Source organism: Castanea sativa, chromosome 10 (genome assembly GCF_040712315.1).
Source record: "Castanea sativa cultivar Marrone di Chiusa Pesio chromosome 10, ASM4071231v1".
NCBI classification, from domain to species: domain Eukaryota; kingdom Viridiplantae; phylum Streptophyta; class Magnoliopsida; order Fagales; family Fagaceae; genus Castanea; species Castanea sativa.
The window spans coordinates 11031334-11044663 of NC_134022.1; the positions used below are offsets into that span (position 1 = coordinate 11031334).

Genomic DNA, 13330 nt, shown 5'->3' on the forward strand with positions numbered 1-13330 from the left:
TTTTCAAAATAAAGTCTTTCTTTTTCATTTATGCCATTTGTATCTATGGTCATTATTCTTCCCTCCTCCCTAATAGTTTCAAGACAAAGTCTTTCCTTTTCAATATCAGCTCTTTGTGCATCTACTTCAACCCTATCCGCCTTGATGCGAAGAGCCTCTTGTCTTGTTCATGTGATTCCTGAATATATTGCAATTTTTTCGCCAAATAATCCTCAAAACCCTTATCACCATCTGTTCTCTTTCACTTGGCCTTTTCAGTTTTTCTACCAATTGGTCTCTCTACCACCATTGTGTCATCATCATCACTACGAACTTGATCAATTGAACTTGGAGTTTGAGGGAGCCCTTTTGATCTTTTCTTAGGCAAACTCCACTTTGGTTGGTTCTTCAACACAACCCAACAATGTTCAAATGCAAAAACTTTTTTTTTGCCGATTGATGAAGCTTTATATAGAGCCTTTGCATCTTCCAACTAATTTAAAAAAATAAAAATAAAATAATTAGTGTCTTGAAACTATTCAGAAATTAGTATTGTGACACTAGTGCAATATAATTTATACCTTCATTTGGTCAGTCACACCACTTTGATTTCGGGCTTCAACTTTAGCCATGAACCCAACAACCTTACTTGTCTCCCTATTAATTGTTCTCCATCAACTTGATAGGGAGGAAGCAGAACGTGTGGTTTCATAAGTATTGTTTTTGCAAAAGTATTGCTAAATTTTCTCCTAAAATTTTTTAGCCCTTTGGTCAGTACCATGCACAGCATTCATGCTAATGTTAAGCCATGTAGAGATGAGGAGGTTGTCCTCATCTACATTGAAGTTGCCACCACGTTTTGTTCAATTAGAGGTGACGATTTCAACTTCCGGTAAAGACTCTTGGATGGACATTGAAGTATTTTGAGATCCACTTAAAAATGGTGCCACAAAATTGGAATCCCCTTGTAAGAAATTAGCATATCGTGATATGTCATCTTGTTTATCCACCCGTTTTAAATAGGGAACTTAAAATAGTTGGTGTATGAAGTCAATTAGTAGCCCTTAACACAGCCATGAAGAGAAATTCTTATCTAAGTTAAAATTTAATTACAAGCCAAATATTACTGGGGGAGTATTATGTGCAAATCTCAGAAAATCTAAACAATATAGGAAAAAAGTATTAAAAGAAACCTTAAAAATCTCAATCCCATATATGCTGATAAAGCCCTTGAAAATTTTGTCACTATCAATGAGAAAGGGTAACAAGAAGTAAGGACCATTTTCTTTTCCTGAAGGACCACATGCATTTGGTAAATAAATTAGGATCACTGTACCTGGTAAGTTAGGACCGGAACATTAAGATATTTTTGTGGGTCTTTAAACTATCAAACCCACAAGCCTCACAAGTGAGCTTATATCAAGCCCAAGTTTTGATGTTTATCTTCAAGCCATATGTTCATAAAAAGAAAAAAATGTTTGAATTTGGCATGTTTACCAATCAAACTTCAGAAAAGGAATGAGCTTGGTTTGTTTCTTAATAAACTATCATAAACAAACTTTTTATGCGCTGAGGTTGGGTTGTTTTTGAGCATCTCAGTGCACCATAATATTACTAAATCGTCAATGAAATATGAAATTTCCTACAAGTGTTGCACAGACACTATGCCATTGACCTCTAAGATCAAATAGTACAGAGGTACCATAACTTGGCTCCAATGTATTATAGAGGTGGTGCTGCTGCCATCATTGTCTACGATATCACCAACCCTGTATGTTTTTTTCTCCATTCATGTACAAGCCTATATATATATATATATATAAGAAATATGCATGTAAAATTAATGCGTGCTGTCTGATGAGTTTTTCTAATGATTTGGTTGCATATGATCAAAAGATCAAATTTTTTTTCTTTGCAACTTTTTCTCAATAAGCAAATGATAGTCTAAATGAAATAGAGCTAAACGATATGCTTTTTTTTTTTTTTCGTTTTGATTTTCAACAACTCATATGGAGCAAATGTGTTTTCACAAGTTCAAGAAAGAAAGATTTTGAAGATTGTATATGGTTTTGTGGGGGTGGAGTGTGTGGTAATGTGGTTGTGTTTAAATATTTTGTTCTCTTCTTACTCAGGGTTTTCATTAATATATATTTCTTTTGATTTGTAGGAGTCATATGCACGGGCTAAGAAGTGGGAACAAGAGCTTCAGAAGCAAAGTGCTTATTAGTTATTAGTTAAAGTTGAACTTGCTTATTTTGAGAAGAAATAAATTGTCAAATTTGAAGAAAAGGCATAAGGGCATGTGTTCCTCCTGGCCTTGTAAACAACCATTATTCTTGTTTTGTTATCTTTAGATTATATTTGAGTCTCTCTAATTTCAACAATGATAGAAATTACTTGTTACCTAGTAGCCAAGTCTTATTTTCTTTTTACTAAAACCATTACTTAATCTACTCTTTATAAGCAATAAGTTTCTTTTCTATAATTTTAGCTTAGATAAGATTTGCCTATATTGTTTTGACAACTCCTAATCAAAACAATATATGTTGATAGGTCCTAATTAATATATTTCGACTATATATACTACAGTAATTTTTTGTTACAAAAATACTAGCTCTTAACACAGCAAAATATTAATAGAATACAACAATAGATATAACTCAAAATATACTCAGCATAATATATCTGCAAACACAGCCCATACATAGCCAACATGTACAAATAGAATTCAAATAAACACCATAGAGTTGAACACAACAAAAACCACTGATAGAACCTTTGCATACAACATATTAATTTGTTGAAGAAAAAATCACTAAACATGAACACTGATTATCTAATAAATTTGGGATTTTGGTAGAAAGGAATAAGGTAATTACTATTATAGATCTATTAACCTTTGCAAGGAGGAGTTGTTGAATGATTTGTGAGGAAAAAAAAAGCTTATCAAAGAACGGTTTTATTGAGGGGTACAGAAACAAAGAGAAAAGAGAGAAGGGAGAGAAATAGATAGAGAGCAAAACTTACTAGTAATTGAAGTTAAACCTAGCAAACTTTCTAAAAATGCTAAACTTGTGACAGAGAGCAAAAACCCCTCATGATGAAGCTGAATCCTACCTCTGCAAACATCAACAACAATTCTTTGATCAAAACCCAAATACAAACACAAGCTAAATCCCCCTTTTTCTTGCAGAGAGAGAAAAGAAACACAAACACAAAAACTCGAATACATTGATCAAAACCCACCTAGTATATTGCTTTGATTTTGATTTTGATTTTGATTTGATTTGATTTTTCACACAGCACCAAGCTTGCTCTTGGGATAGCCTAACCTCCTCCATTAATCTGATGAGAGACCGATTAATCACTGAGAGGGCACAAAACCCCCAATAGTGACGGAGCTTCATTTTGAGATTTTGCAAACACAATCTTAACCCAAACCTAAAAACCCTTGAGAATCTTGGTTTGAAGAGAGATTGATAGAGTAAAGAGAGAGGCTTGGTGATTCAGAGAGAAAGAGAGAAGCTTGGAGTTGGCAGTGATGGCGAGAGAGAGATGGGATGAGAGAGCTCAAACCATGTGAGAAGAGAGCTTCAGTGGGAGACAAACTTGAGAGAGTGGAGAGTTGAGAGAATAAAATAATGTTTTTGTTTTTACAATTGAGCTGCAGTGCAATTCAACATTTTTAATAACACTGTAGCACAATTGCAAATTTTTTTGCAATAGTTAGCATTTGTTAGACCCACTGTGGGAGGAAATTGGGTCTTAATTCTAAAATATACTTACATTTGGCATTTGCAAGCCCAAATGTGAATGCTCTAAAGAAAACCATGAATCCATATGATTACAAAACTAGCTATTTGTTTATTTGCTTTAAAAAAAAAAGAAAAAAGAAAAAAGAAATAGCCAATAAAAAAGGCAAATAAAGAGGTTCGATGAGCAAGACAATATCATTAAGCAGCCCTGATTTCGATTATAGGGGCTGGTAATTGAAGTATTTCAGATTCTCACTTCTCAGTATTGGGAATCATTCTACACTTTGTTCTCAACAGAAGACAAAAAGACAAGGACTGTGTTATAATTCAAGTTCTTATGAACTTTGTAATTATGAATTTATCATCACATTTCTGTGAAACCATACGAGTCCATTTTTGGGTCCATTGATTTTCAACTGTGACCCCTCCATGTCTCTCCCTATCTTCCTTTCTATTTGCTCGAAACAAGTTGTGCCAAATAAAAATGAAGTTGGTGGGAGATTTGAGTGAAGTGACTTCTCTTTTGGATAATTGATGCTCAATTCTATTTTTACTTTGTTTAGATAATAAGTAGGATGCTAAATTCCATGCTCTATAGTCTATTCTATATAGGCACTCGAATAGAGCTTGAGAGTAAACACATCTGTTGAAGTTTTAAGGGTAATCTTGACGTGACGGATGTACCTAATTGTGCAGCGCAGCTCTTGCTGGAAATGACAGTATGCAGTAATGATTGGCATTGGTTGGCATGGTTAATGCCATCTGCATCGGGCAACTGGCGTGATGATGATACTTAGGTACATTTCCTTTATAAGAACAAAAAAAACTTTTGCATTTTTTATGGGTGGAAGAAATCTCATAATTCCAAATTAAAAAAAAATATATTTATCCACTTATCCGGTAATAAGATTTACATTTGACAATGGTCTTACTTCTTTCTCAAAAAAAAAAAAGAAAAAAAGAAGAAGACAATGACTTACCCTTTTTTTTAAAGCCAAAGTAAGAAATTGATTATTTTCCTTACAATAGCATTAATTTAGCAATTGCTTGCAAATCCTCTTATCCGGTAATATCATTAAGTTTTCAGATACGAATTGTTTTGGCCAATTCGGCCGCGAGTCAGAGTTTTAAAAAAAAAAAAAAAATATTTTAATTTCTTATTAAAATAGGAGAGGGTTTATATAATAATTAACAGACTACATATCAAAGGTAATTATGACAAAAGAGGTGTAGTGCCATCAGAAAGTTATATGGATTAAAGTCTTGGAGATTTTTCAAAACATAGATGGATAAAATTTTAAGGATTCCATTACAAAGTTATTGCAAGAACAAGAATGGATTCAAAGGGCAATTACTATTCTTAAACATAAGGTGGCCCATCAATTAGATGCCTTGCCCTGCCATTCCTCCACCTAATTGCCTTTTGATGAGACTAAAAATTCACTTCAAATCCAACGTATTTTAAATATTAAAATTAATAAGGTACAATTTTATTTTATTTTTAAATCCAAACCCATGAATACATAATTTCCCAATAAAACCCAATTCAAATTGTTGGATTTAGTTAGTTTCCTTTCTTAAAATAGGTAATAGTTCAGAACAAAATCGGTCTATATGAGTGTCTCATCCTCATCCTATCCTCTTTTTAATGTAAGAAAAAATTGTATGAGTGATAATAAGACAGATTAGGGTAGAATAAGAAATTTTAAAATTGATCCCACTTATTAGTCCAAGTGAATTTTCCCTATAATTTTTTTTTAAAAAAGTTCAAATGAATTTTCTTGTACAAGTCAACCTTGAACCCACCTCCTTAATGTTCGAACCCCACCAAATGGAACTGAAATTTGAAACAGAAAAAAAGGAAAATAAAAAAACTAAATAAAGAAAATAGTAAATGCCAACATAAGACAGTGAGGTAGTTTTTTTTAATGGATAAAAAAAAAAAAAAAAATCAAACTTGCAATTTCTTCCATTCTTTCTTCCACGGACACCCCATACACAGTTACACACACACACTCTCTCTCAAAATAAAAGCAGAGAAGCATCGAAACAGAAAAAGCAAAATTTTTTTTTTCAATTCCACAAAACAAAAAGAAAAAAAGAAAGAAAGAAAAAAGCAAGACCATCATTATTTGTGCAACTCCTCTCGATCTCTCCGCCTATCTTATTGTTTTCACAAAACACTTTTTCAAAAAACAAAAACAACAACAGAGATTCACTTCCTTCCCTTCCCTTCCCTTCAGATCCCTTCCTCTCCACAGATACTCTCTCTCTCTCTCTCTCTCTCTCTCTCTCTCCATTCGCCCTTCGTTTCTGCTTTTCCCAAAAAAACTAACTTTTTATTATTTTTCTTTTTCGATTCTAAATTTTGTTTTCACATTTCATCAAAATGAGCACAGGAGAGCTTCTCAGCATCGAACCTATCGAACTCAAGTTCCCCTGTGAGTGTGTCTTTTCGCTATCTCTCTCTCTTACGGATCTGTTTTTGTTTTTAAAATTTTTTTTGGGTTTTTGTTTTTGTTTTTTTGATGATGTCTAGGGTTTCTATTCGCTGTTTTATTTGTTTCTGTTTTGATTTTTTTTTTTTGTTGTTTTCTGTTTTGTCTTTTTCCTTCTTTCTTTTTTATAAATTAGTTGAATTGAGGAAGCAGATCTCGTGTTCGCTTCAATTGTCAAATAAGACAGATAGTTATGTTGCTTTCAAGGTAAATCTTTTCAATTTCTGCTTTCCTCGTTGTATCAATTATTGTTGTTTAATTGTATGATGCTCTATGTTCTGTTTGATTGCTGAGAAAATGTAGGATAATAGGGAAGCTTGAAAGTGTGTTTTGTAATTTCCATTTAAATAAGCTTAACAAGTGCTAATTTTTGACTTAGTTGAGCTGAATTAGCTGAGTTTTTGTTTCTTGTCAAGGCTTATGACATACAAATCTCAAACTAGAAATGTGGATTTGGATATGGATATTGATCTTTATTCGTGACGAATTGATTATGGTCTCAGGTGAAAACGACGAATCCAAAGAAGTATTGTGTTCGTCCGAACACTGGAATCGTTTTGCCACGGTCCACATGTGATGTTATAGGTGCCTTTACTGATCATTTTGATTTGTATTTGTTTGAAATTCGATTTGATTTTATAATGATTTTGTAAAATGTTTGGTGTTGATTTAGTTACCATGCAAGCACAGAAAGAGGCTCCTCTTGACATGCAATGTAAGGACAAGTTTCTTCTTCAGAGCGTAAAAGTAAACGATGGTGTGACCATGAAGGAGATTACCCCAGAAATGGTAAAGATCTAGTGCATTGTGATGTATCTTTATGAGTTTAGGAGGTTTAGGTTGAATTTTATAATTTAAGCTAGTGGGTTTTTTAAATTTTATTTATTTATTTATTTTTTCAGTTCAATAAGGAGGCTGGACATATGGTTGAGGAGTGCAAATTGAGAGTGTTATATGTATCTCCACCTCAACCACCTTCTCCGGTACCAGAAGGGTCGGAAGAAGGGTCTTCACCAAGGGCTTCTGTTTCTGAGAATGGAAATGCTGACTTTGCTACTGTGAGTAAATAAGTAGTTTTTAATGTATTGGTGTAGTAGTTTTTAACGCTCTATTCTTTTTATACATGGGAATGCTAATTGTTTTGCCATGTATTGATTGTTACAGTCTACAAAAGCCTTTGAGCCTCAAGACAAATCTGCAGAGGTAACCATTGGAAAAAGAAATCTTCTCCCTGAGTGTCTGTCTATGTGCTCTTGTTTGTGTTACTTGGATCTTAGATAATTTTCTGGGTTTTTATTGTTTGTAAAGGTCATAATGTTTGATATGAAGGTACAGATATCCGTTCTACTGTATTCTAGATTTTTTTTCTCCCCTTCAATTATTGTCCACCCAAACAAGAGCTATTTACAGTTGTAATAGCTGTATTCCATGCTGAACTATTAGCTGAGTTTAAGACTAAATAATGTCTACTACGTATCATTGTTGGCCTAAAATTTACAGAGGTAATGATTTCTCTAAATTCATAAATTGTGGTAGCACTGCCAACACTTTCTTCTACAATGAAGACATTTGGGAAAAAAGATTGCATTAGTTTCCATAATCTTTTTCAATGCTTTCAATTGCTGTGATCCTTCCTGTCCAACAAGAAAAATGCATAATTCCTTATGCAAGACACTTTGTTTGTGTCTTGATTATTATCTGTAATTGTGCATTACTTGAATATTCATAATTTCTTCTCTTCCATGTTCAATTTTTCTGTTGGTTATTAATTTTGAAAACAAGATTCTGGTGTTGGAAGTTGGAGGAAATAGTATCTGATTTTTCTCAAAGTTCCCAAGTTCAGTAATCTGCAGTCATTGAGCAGAAAAAACTGAGGCAAACATCTCACTTTTTTCTTCCAACTCTTTCCGGAGTTTGAAATTGTTTGTCATATGGCGATGTGCTCGTTTTGTGAAACTAACTATTATGCTGATCTAAATATTCCATCTCTTTCCATGAAATAAACATGATGTGCTTTAATAGCTGTCAACAAAATAATAGTACTATATAAGGTTATGTTCTATTGTTTGCATTAACTTGAGATGTAGTTGAATAGTGTGAATGCTTTATACTTATTTATGTGATATGTATTCATACTTGTATAGCAAACGATTTGATACAGCTGCTTTAGGATAATTTACTAAACCTTTTGTGGGGTTTTCAAAGTTAAATCACATGTGTGTAACTTTTCAGTTTTCTCTTATAGGGAGGATCTATCATTGTAGCTTATGCCTATAATGGTTGTCCATATGTGTAAATTAATCCTTACACAAGAACAAAACAAACATATGCATAGATATAACGTTGGTTGATAATTGTGGTGATTTAAATAAGATAGTTTAGTTTCATGAAGTTCACTTTGACATTAATGGCTCCAAAAGAAAAAAAAAAGTATGTCCTTTGTTTGGGAGATTCCCCATTTGCTTTCATTTTGGCCTCACTTGATCTTTCTAGCTAGTCAAAATTTGATGGGAAGGTTTATCACGGACTTCATCTTTTATTTGTAGTGTTTACTCCTTTGAGAGTTTGCAATAATTCTTATTTATTGTATACGTCCCATGAACTAGGGTGAAGCCCTCTGATTTTATTTACATTTATGGATTTTTTTTTTATTACTTATCAAAAAAAATTGAGAGAGATCATCTAGGTGCCTCCCATCAAAGCTGCATTATTATTCCACATATTAAGAGAGCCAGTAATTTCTTTCATCAGGGGGCTGAAATTTTTTGTTTTTCACAAATCACAATTGTGTTCTTCCTACTATAGGTGTGTCTGGAAGGGCTTTTTTTTAACGTAATTTTTTTAATAAAAAAAAATACAAAATAAATAAATCCTTCAGCTTCTGGAATATGGAGAATTTATTCTTACCTACTGACCATCTTGCATAGATAATGGATTTGGGTGGAACAGACAGAGACAACCTGCTGAAAATTTTGGATAGCAATAAATTTTATATAAAAAGGCTTTGCATATTTGAGATCTCCAACCTGCCATTTTTCTTTTTGATGAGACTTATTTCTTCCCTTCTTCTGAATAGTTTCATTTCCTTCCACATATGGCAATATACACGGTTCGGAGGTGAATAAAGTAACATGGATTTGTTTTTCTATCATTGTTTTTGTTGTGTTTGCTAAATATAATTGTAACAACCATGATAGAGGGTGACATAGCATGTAAGGTTTGCGGCTCTGCTAGAGTTGGATATTCATGTGAATTTTATGTGTAAAATTCAGATAACCACATATTGAGTGGTTATCTGAAATTAAAAAAAAAAAAAAAAAAATTGAGAGGTTACTTATGCTTGAAAATACTGGAATTTTTTGCAGGCAAGATTTATAATTTCAAAACTGACTGAAGATAAGAATAACGCAATTCAACAAAATAACAGGCTTCGTCAGGAACTGGTGAGATTACTGCAACTTCATCTTAAAAAAACTTCAACTACTTTATCTTTTTTTTGGGGGGGGGGGGGGTGTGTGTGTGTGGTTTGCATGATAAAGTAAATAAATCTTGTCATTCTTAAGTTCTACGGTTATCAAGTTATGCAGAATTTGCAAGTGCTTGATAGGGTACTTGGTTGATATCTTCAGTATATTATTTTTATGTATAAAAACTGTTTGAAATGGATTGGTTGTTATTTGTTTTCCATGTCAAACTACCCTTTGAAATTTGTTCGAGTCATTGTCTATCCAGTGCTATATTAGTGACTTTTACCAGCAAAAGAGAGAAAAAAAAAAAGTAAAAATATACTTATGACATAGTTGGTCCATTACCAATTGAGTTAGGAGTATTCAGGAAATGTGGTGCTCCTTTCTCACCATATTTTCTTTTGGAAACATTGGTTTCTCTATATATCGCTTTCGATGTCACAACTCAAAATTTATATTATTAAATAATGTCTGAAATGGCTTCAATTTATGCTGTGTTTATTTATATTGAAAAACCAATCATGAGTTGAATTATTAGACACTCTGTTTTAGGACATGGGTGAAAAGTAAAAGGTCTTGTTATTAAGACTACTAAATGAACTTGGCTTTCTTCATGATGAGGGTAGAATGGTTCATTACTTATAGTGGACCAGGGAAGTTGTACTGGTGGAAAGTGTAGTTAATACGTTCATTTGCGTAAGAGAATGGTCTGCAGTGCAATGATGCTTATGATACTATCCATTGCCTCTTTTGAGTATCTCTAGGGAACATTAGATTCCATGATATGTAGGTCCCAACATTTGACTGGTGTTCTGATACGAACATATTAAGACTAGACATGGGACACAATCATTTGTATGCATTGACCTTATTAACCCAATTTTTTGGTAGGCTAACCAATAAAAGATGTATCAAATGTGCTCCTTTTTTTGAGGATTATTTTTTTTGGGGGAGGGGGCAAGGGGAAAGAAAAATTATTTAAATTTCTGGGAGTGATATTTATTCCTTACTCTTTCACATGAATGGTTTGCATAATTTGTGCTCCACTATTGCTCTGGTAATGCTTTTCTGCATGTATTTCAGGCCTTTATATATATTGAAAAATCTTTTTTTTTTGGTTTGAAAAATAATAATAAAATAGATAAAATTTTATGAAGTTTCTTGTTACAGAAATGTGGCTGAGCTTTTGATATTTGCAGTTGCCATGTATCATGTACTACTTTTAACTTCTATCTCACAAAAATCACAATGTGTAGGAACTGCTGAGGCGTGAAGGCCATAAAAATCGTGGTGGCTCTGGTGTCTCCTTCATGATTGTCTTCTTGGTTGGATTGATTGGCTTAACACTGGGGTATCTTATGAAGAAGAAGTAAAATTGTGCCAGCTATAGATCTTTTGCATATATTGTCCACAAATTCCATTTTGTTCCTGATCATTGAAGGACCATGATGGAAAAAGTAAAAGATGAAAAAAGTAAAAGAAGGTAACTCGCAAAGGACGGTGCTTTTCTTGGTTTAGCTTTGTTGAAGTAGTAAACTCATTTAGGTGCAGTCAAGGATGGGTTCATGGTCCTAGTTGCTTAACTATCAAAGTATTGTGCGGTAACTCATTTTTTGGGAACGTGCATTCTTTTTGTAACTTAAGAGGATAATTGTCTTTGTTTTATTTGTGGTTCAACTTGGGAGGTTCTGGACTTTCTGATATTGGTAGTTTGGTTCAGATTACCATCAATAATCTTATACATCCTCAGTTTGCTGGAAAACACATTTGTTCTTTACCCCCTTCGTTTATGATTTATTAATGGGGTGCTGCTTCGAAGGAAATAGGATAGCATGCAGTGTCGAAAGTCAGAAACCCATCTAATCCTGATAGCATAACCCATCTAATCCTATTAGTACAACCACGACGACTGATTGGATAATGGCTACATTGTCCATCCAAAGAACCAGGTCCGTGATAGTCCTTCACTTTTGACCCCCTCCGCCCTTTATTTGCTCTTAATAAGTTTTACTCCTTAGGACGAGGGACAACTATGAGGCAAATGAATAGGTCAACAAGATCCCCAATTGGGTTGTGTACTAATGCTTCTTTTCACTACTTTCTACGGAGTTTGTGGATATCATTTTAAGACAACAGAGATGTCTCTGATATACTCTCTAACTATGGTGAGTTTGTGCTCTTTCCTCTTATATTTATGGTAGATCATATCATGAATTTAATTAGTAGCATCCGTCATAAATGAGGAGGGAGTGCTATGTCACCACCGTTTTCCAAGAGTATCTAAAATTACTCTTTAAGATTTGTAAAGCATTCTATTGTATTGCGGGTGCAATTGGAAATTGTCAATAATTCTAGATAAACAAAGTTCTTCACAATTATTCATGTTATTGAGATTATAAGTCATGAATGATGCACAAGAAAATAGTGTCAATGATGAATTTATTATCTCATTTGTATAAATTTTCATTTATTATCTCAGTTGTATAATTTTTGTGAAGAAGTTATGAAAAAAGTTTATAAATAGATTTAAAGTTATACTTTTCTTTTATGGTAGAAAATGAAACTTTTATTAGAAACTAGAGAGACCAGAAAAATACAAGAAGTTCGGGACGGCTGGGCTCCTTCCTCCCTCTGAACAGAAAACAGCTATAGAGGGAGAGGAAAGCAACCCAACCCAAAAAAGGAGACCTAACCGTCCAACTACACAAAACACGGGAAGCCCTATTAGCGTCTCTACCGGCCCAACAAAAATTTCAACAAATAAAACCCTGCAAAGAACCAAGTCTTCCACAATATACATCCACTATCTTCCAACTTGAGCCTCTACCAGAATATATATATATCCACTATCCATATTGTGTTAATGCATTTATTCTACAAATATTGGGATTTGAGGGGTTGAGTTTTTACACAACTCTTAATAAATGAAATTTGTAGCTCTTATGTGCGGGTTATTAGAATTAAAGTAGCACTTCGACAAATTTCACCTATGTGTGTGGAAGTGAGGCTACTTTTTTTTTTTTGGTTGAGAAAGAGAACTGTAATTTTATTTAAGAAAGGCCGATTTGGCTTAAATTATAACGGAGAGGTGTGGAGGAATATCTTCCATCCACACTGATAACTCGCTAACATGTCTTGTATGTTTAGCAATGTTTTGAGCTGCACTATTACCCTCTCTTTTTACATGACTAAACTCCACGGATTCAAACTGGTTTGCTAACCTCTTTGCATCGTCAACCAAGTGTCCGTAATCCCTCAGCAATGATACCTCACACATTAGGGCATCTATAGTGTTCTTGGAATTACCCTCGAGGACAATAGGTGAGAGACCGAAATCTAGAGCCAATCTGAGTGCTCTCTTAGCTGCAATCAGTTCCACAGCAGTAACCGCGTAGGGCAAAGTGATTTTCTCGTCCATGAAAGCTATGACCTGACCCTTGTCATCTCGGATTACAACTCCTATACCCACATAATTTTGTTCTAGGAAAATAGCATCATCAGAGTTCACCTTCAGGATCGGCCATGGAGGTGGTTTCCAGATGGCACAGTGTGGAGGCTGATTGGACTGATCTAGCTCATTACCCTTAAATGTTGCTGTTGAGAGTTTTTCCTTGTCTGGAATATTGACCAT

At 33.8% G+C, this 13330-nt stretch overlaps 1 protein-coding gene across 1 annotated transcript; it reads left to right on the forward strand.

The window, feature by feature from the left end:
* The first annotated feature begins 5695 nt into the window (after window positions 1-5695).
* LOC142613450 (vesicle-associated protein 1-2-like) lies at window positions 5696-11461 on the forward strand. Its single transcript, XM_075785811.1, has 8 exons — window positions 5696-6175; window positions 6369-6439; window positions 6736-6817; window positions 6906-7021; window positions 7135-7290; window positions 7397-7435; window positions 9598-9675; window positions 10956-11461. The coding sequence occupies exons 1-8, from the start codon at window positions 6124-6126 to the stop codon at window positions 11070-11072; spliced, it is 711 nt and encodes a 236-aa protein (XP_075641926.1). The 5' UTR covers window positions 5696-6123; the 3' UTR covers window positions 11073-11461.
* Window positions 11462-13330: the final 1869 nt, after the last annotated feature.

Bases quoted from the DNA above. Each gene is read 5' to 3' on its own strand.
- LOC142613450 (XM_075785811.1), top strand. From the start codon at position 6,124: ATGAGCACAGGAGAGCTTCTCAGCATCGAACCTATCGAACTCAAGTTC. The intron at 6,440-6,735 runs GTAAATCTTTTC...TTATGGTCTCAG, and splicing joins ATAGTTATGTTGCTTTCAAG to GTGAAAACGACGAATCCAAA. The intron at 9,676-10,955 runs GTGAGATTACTG...CACAATGTGTAG, and splicing joins ACAGGCTTCGTCAGGAACTG to GAACTGCTGAGGCGTGAAGG.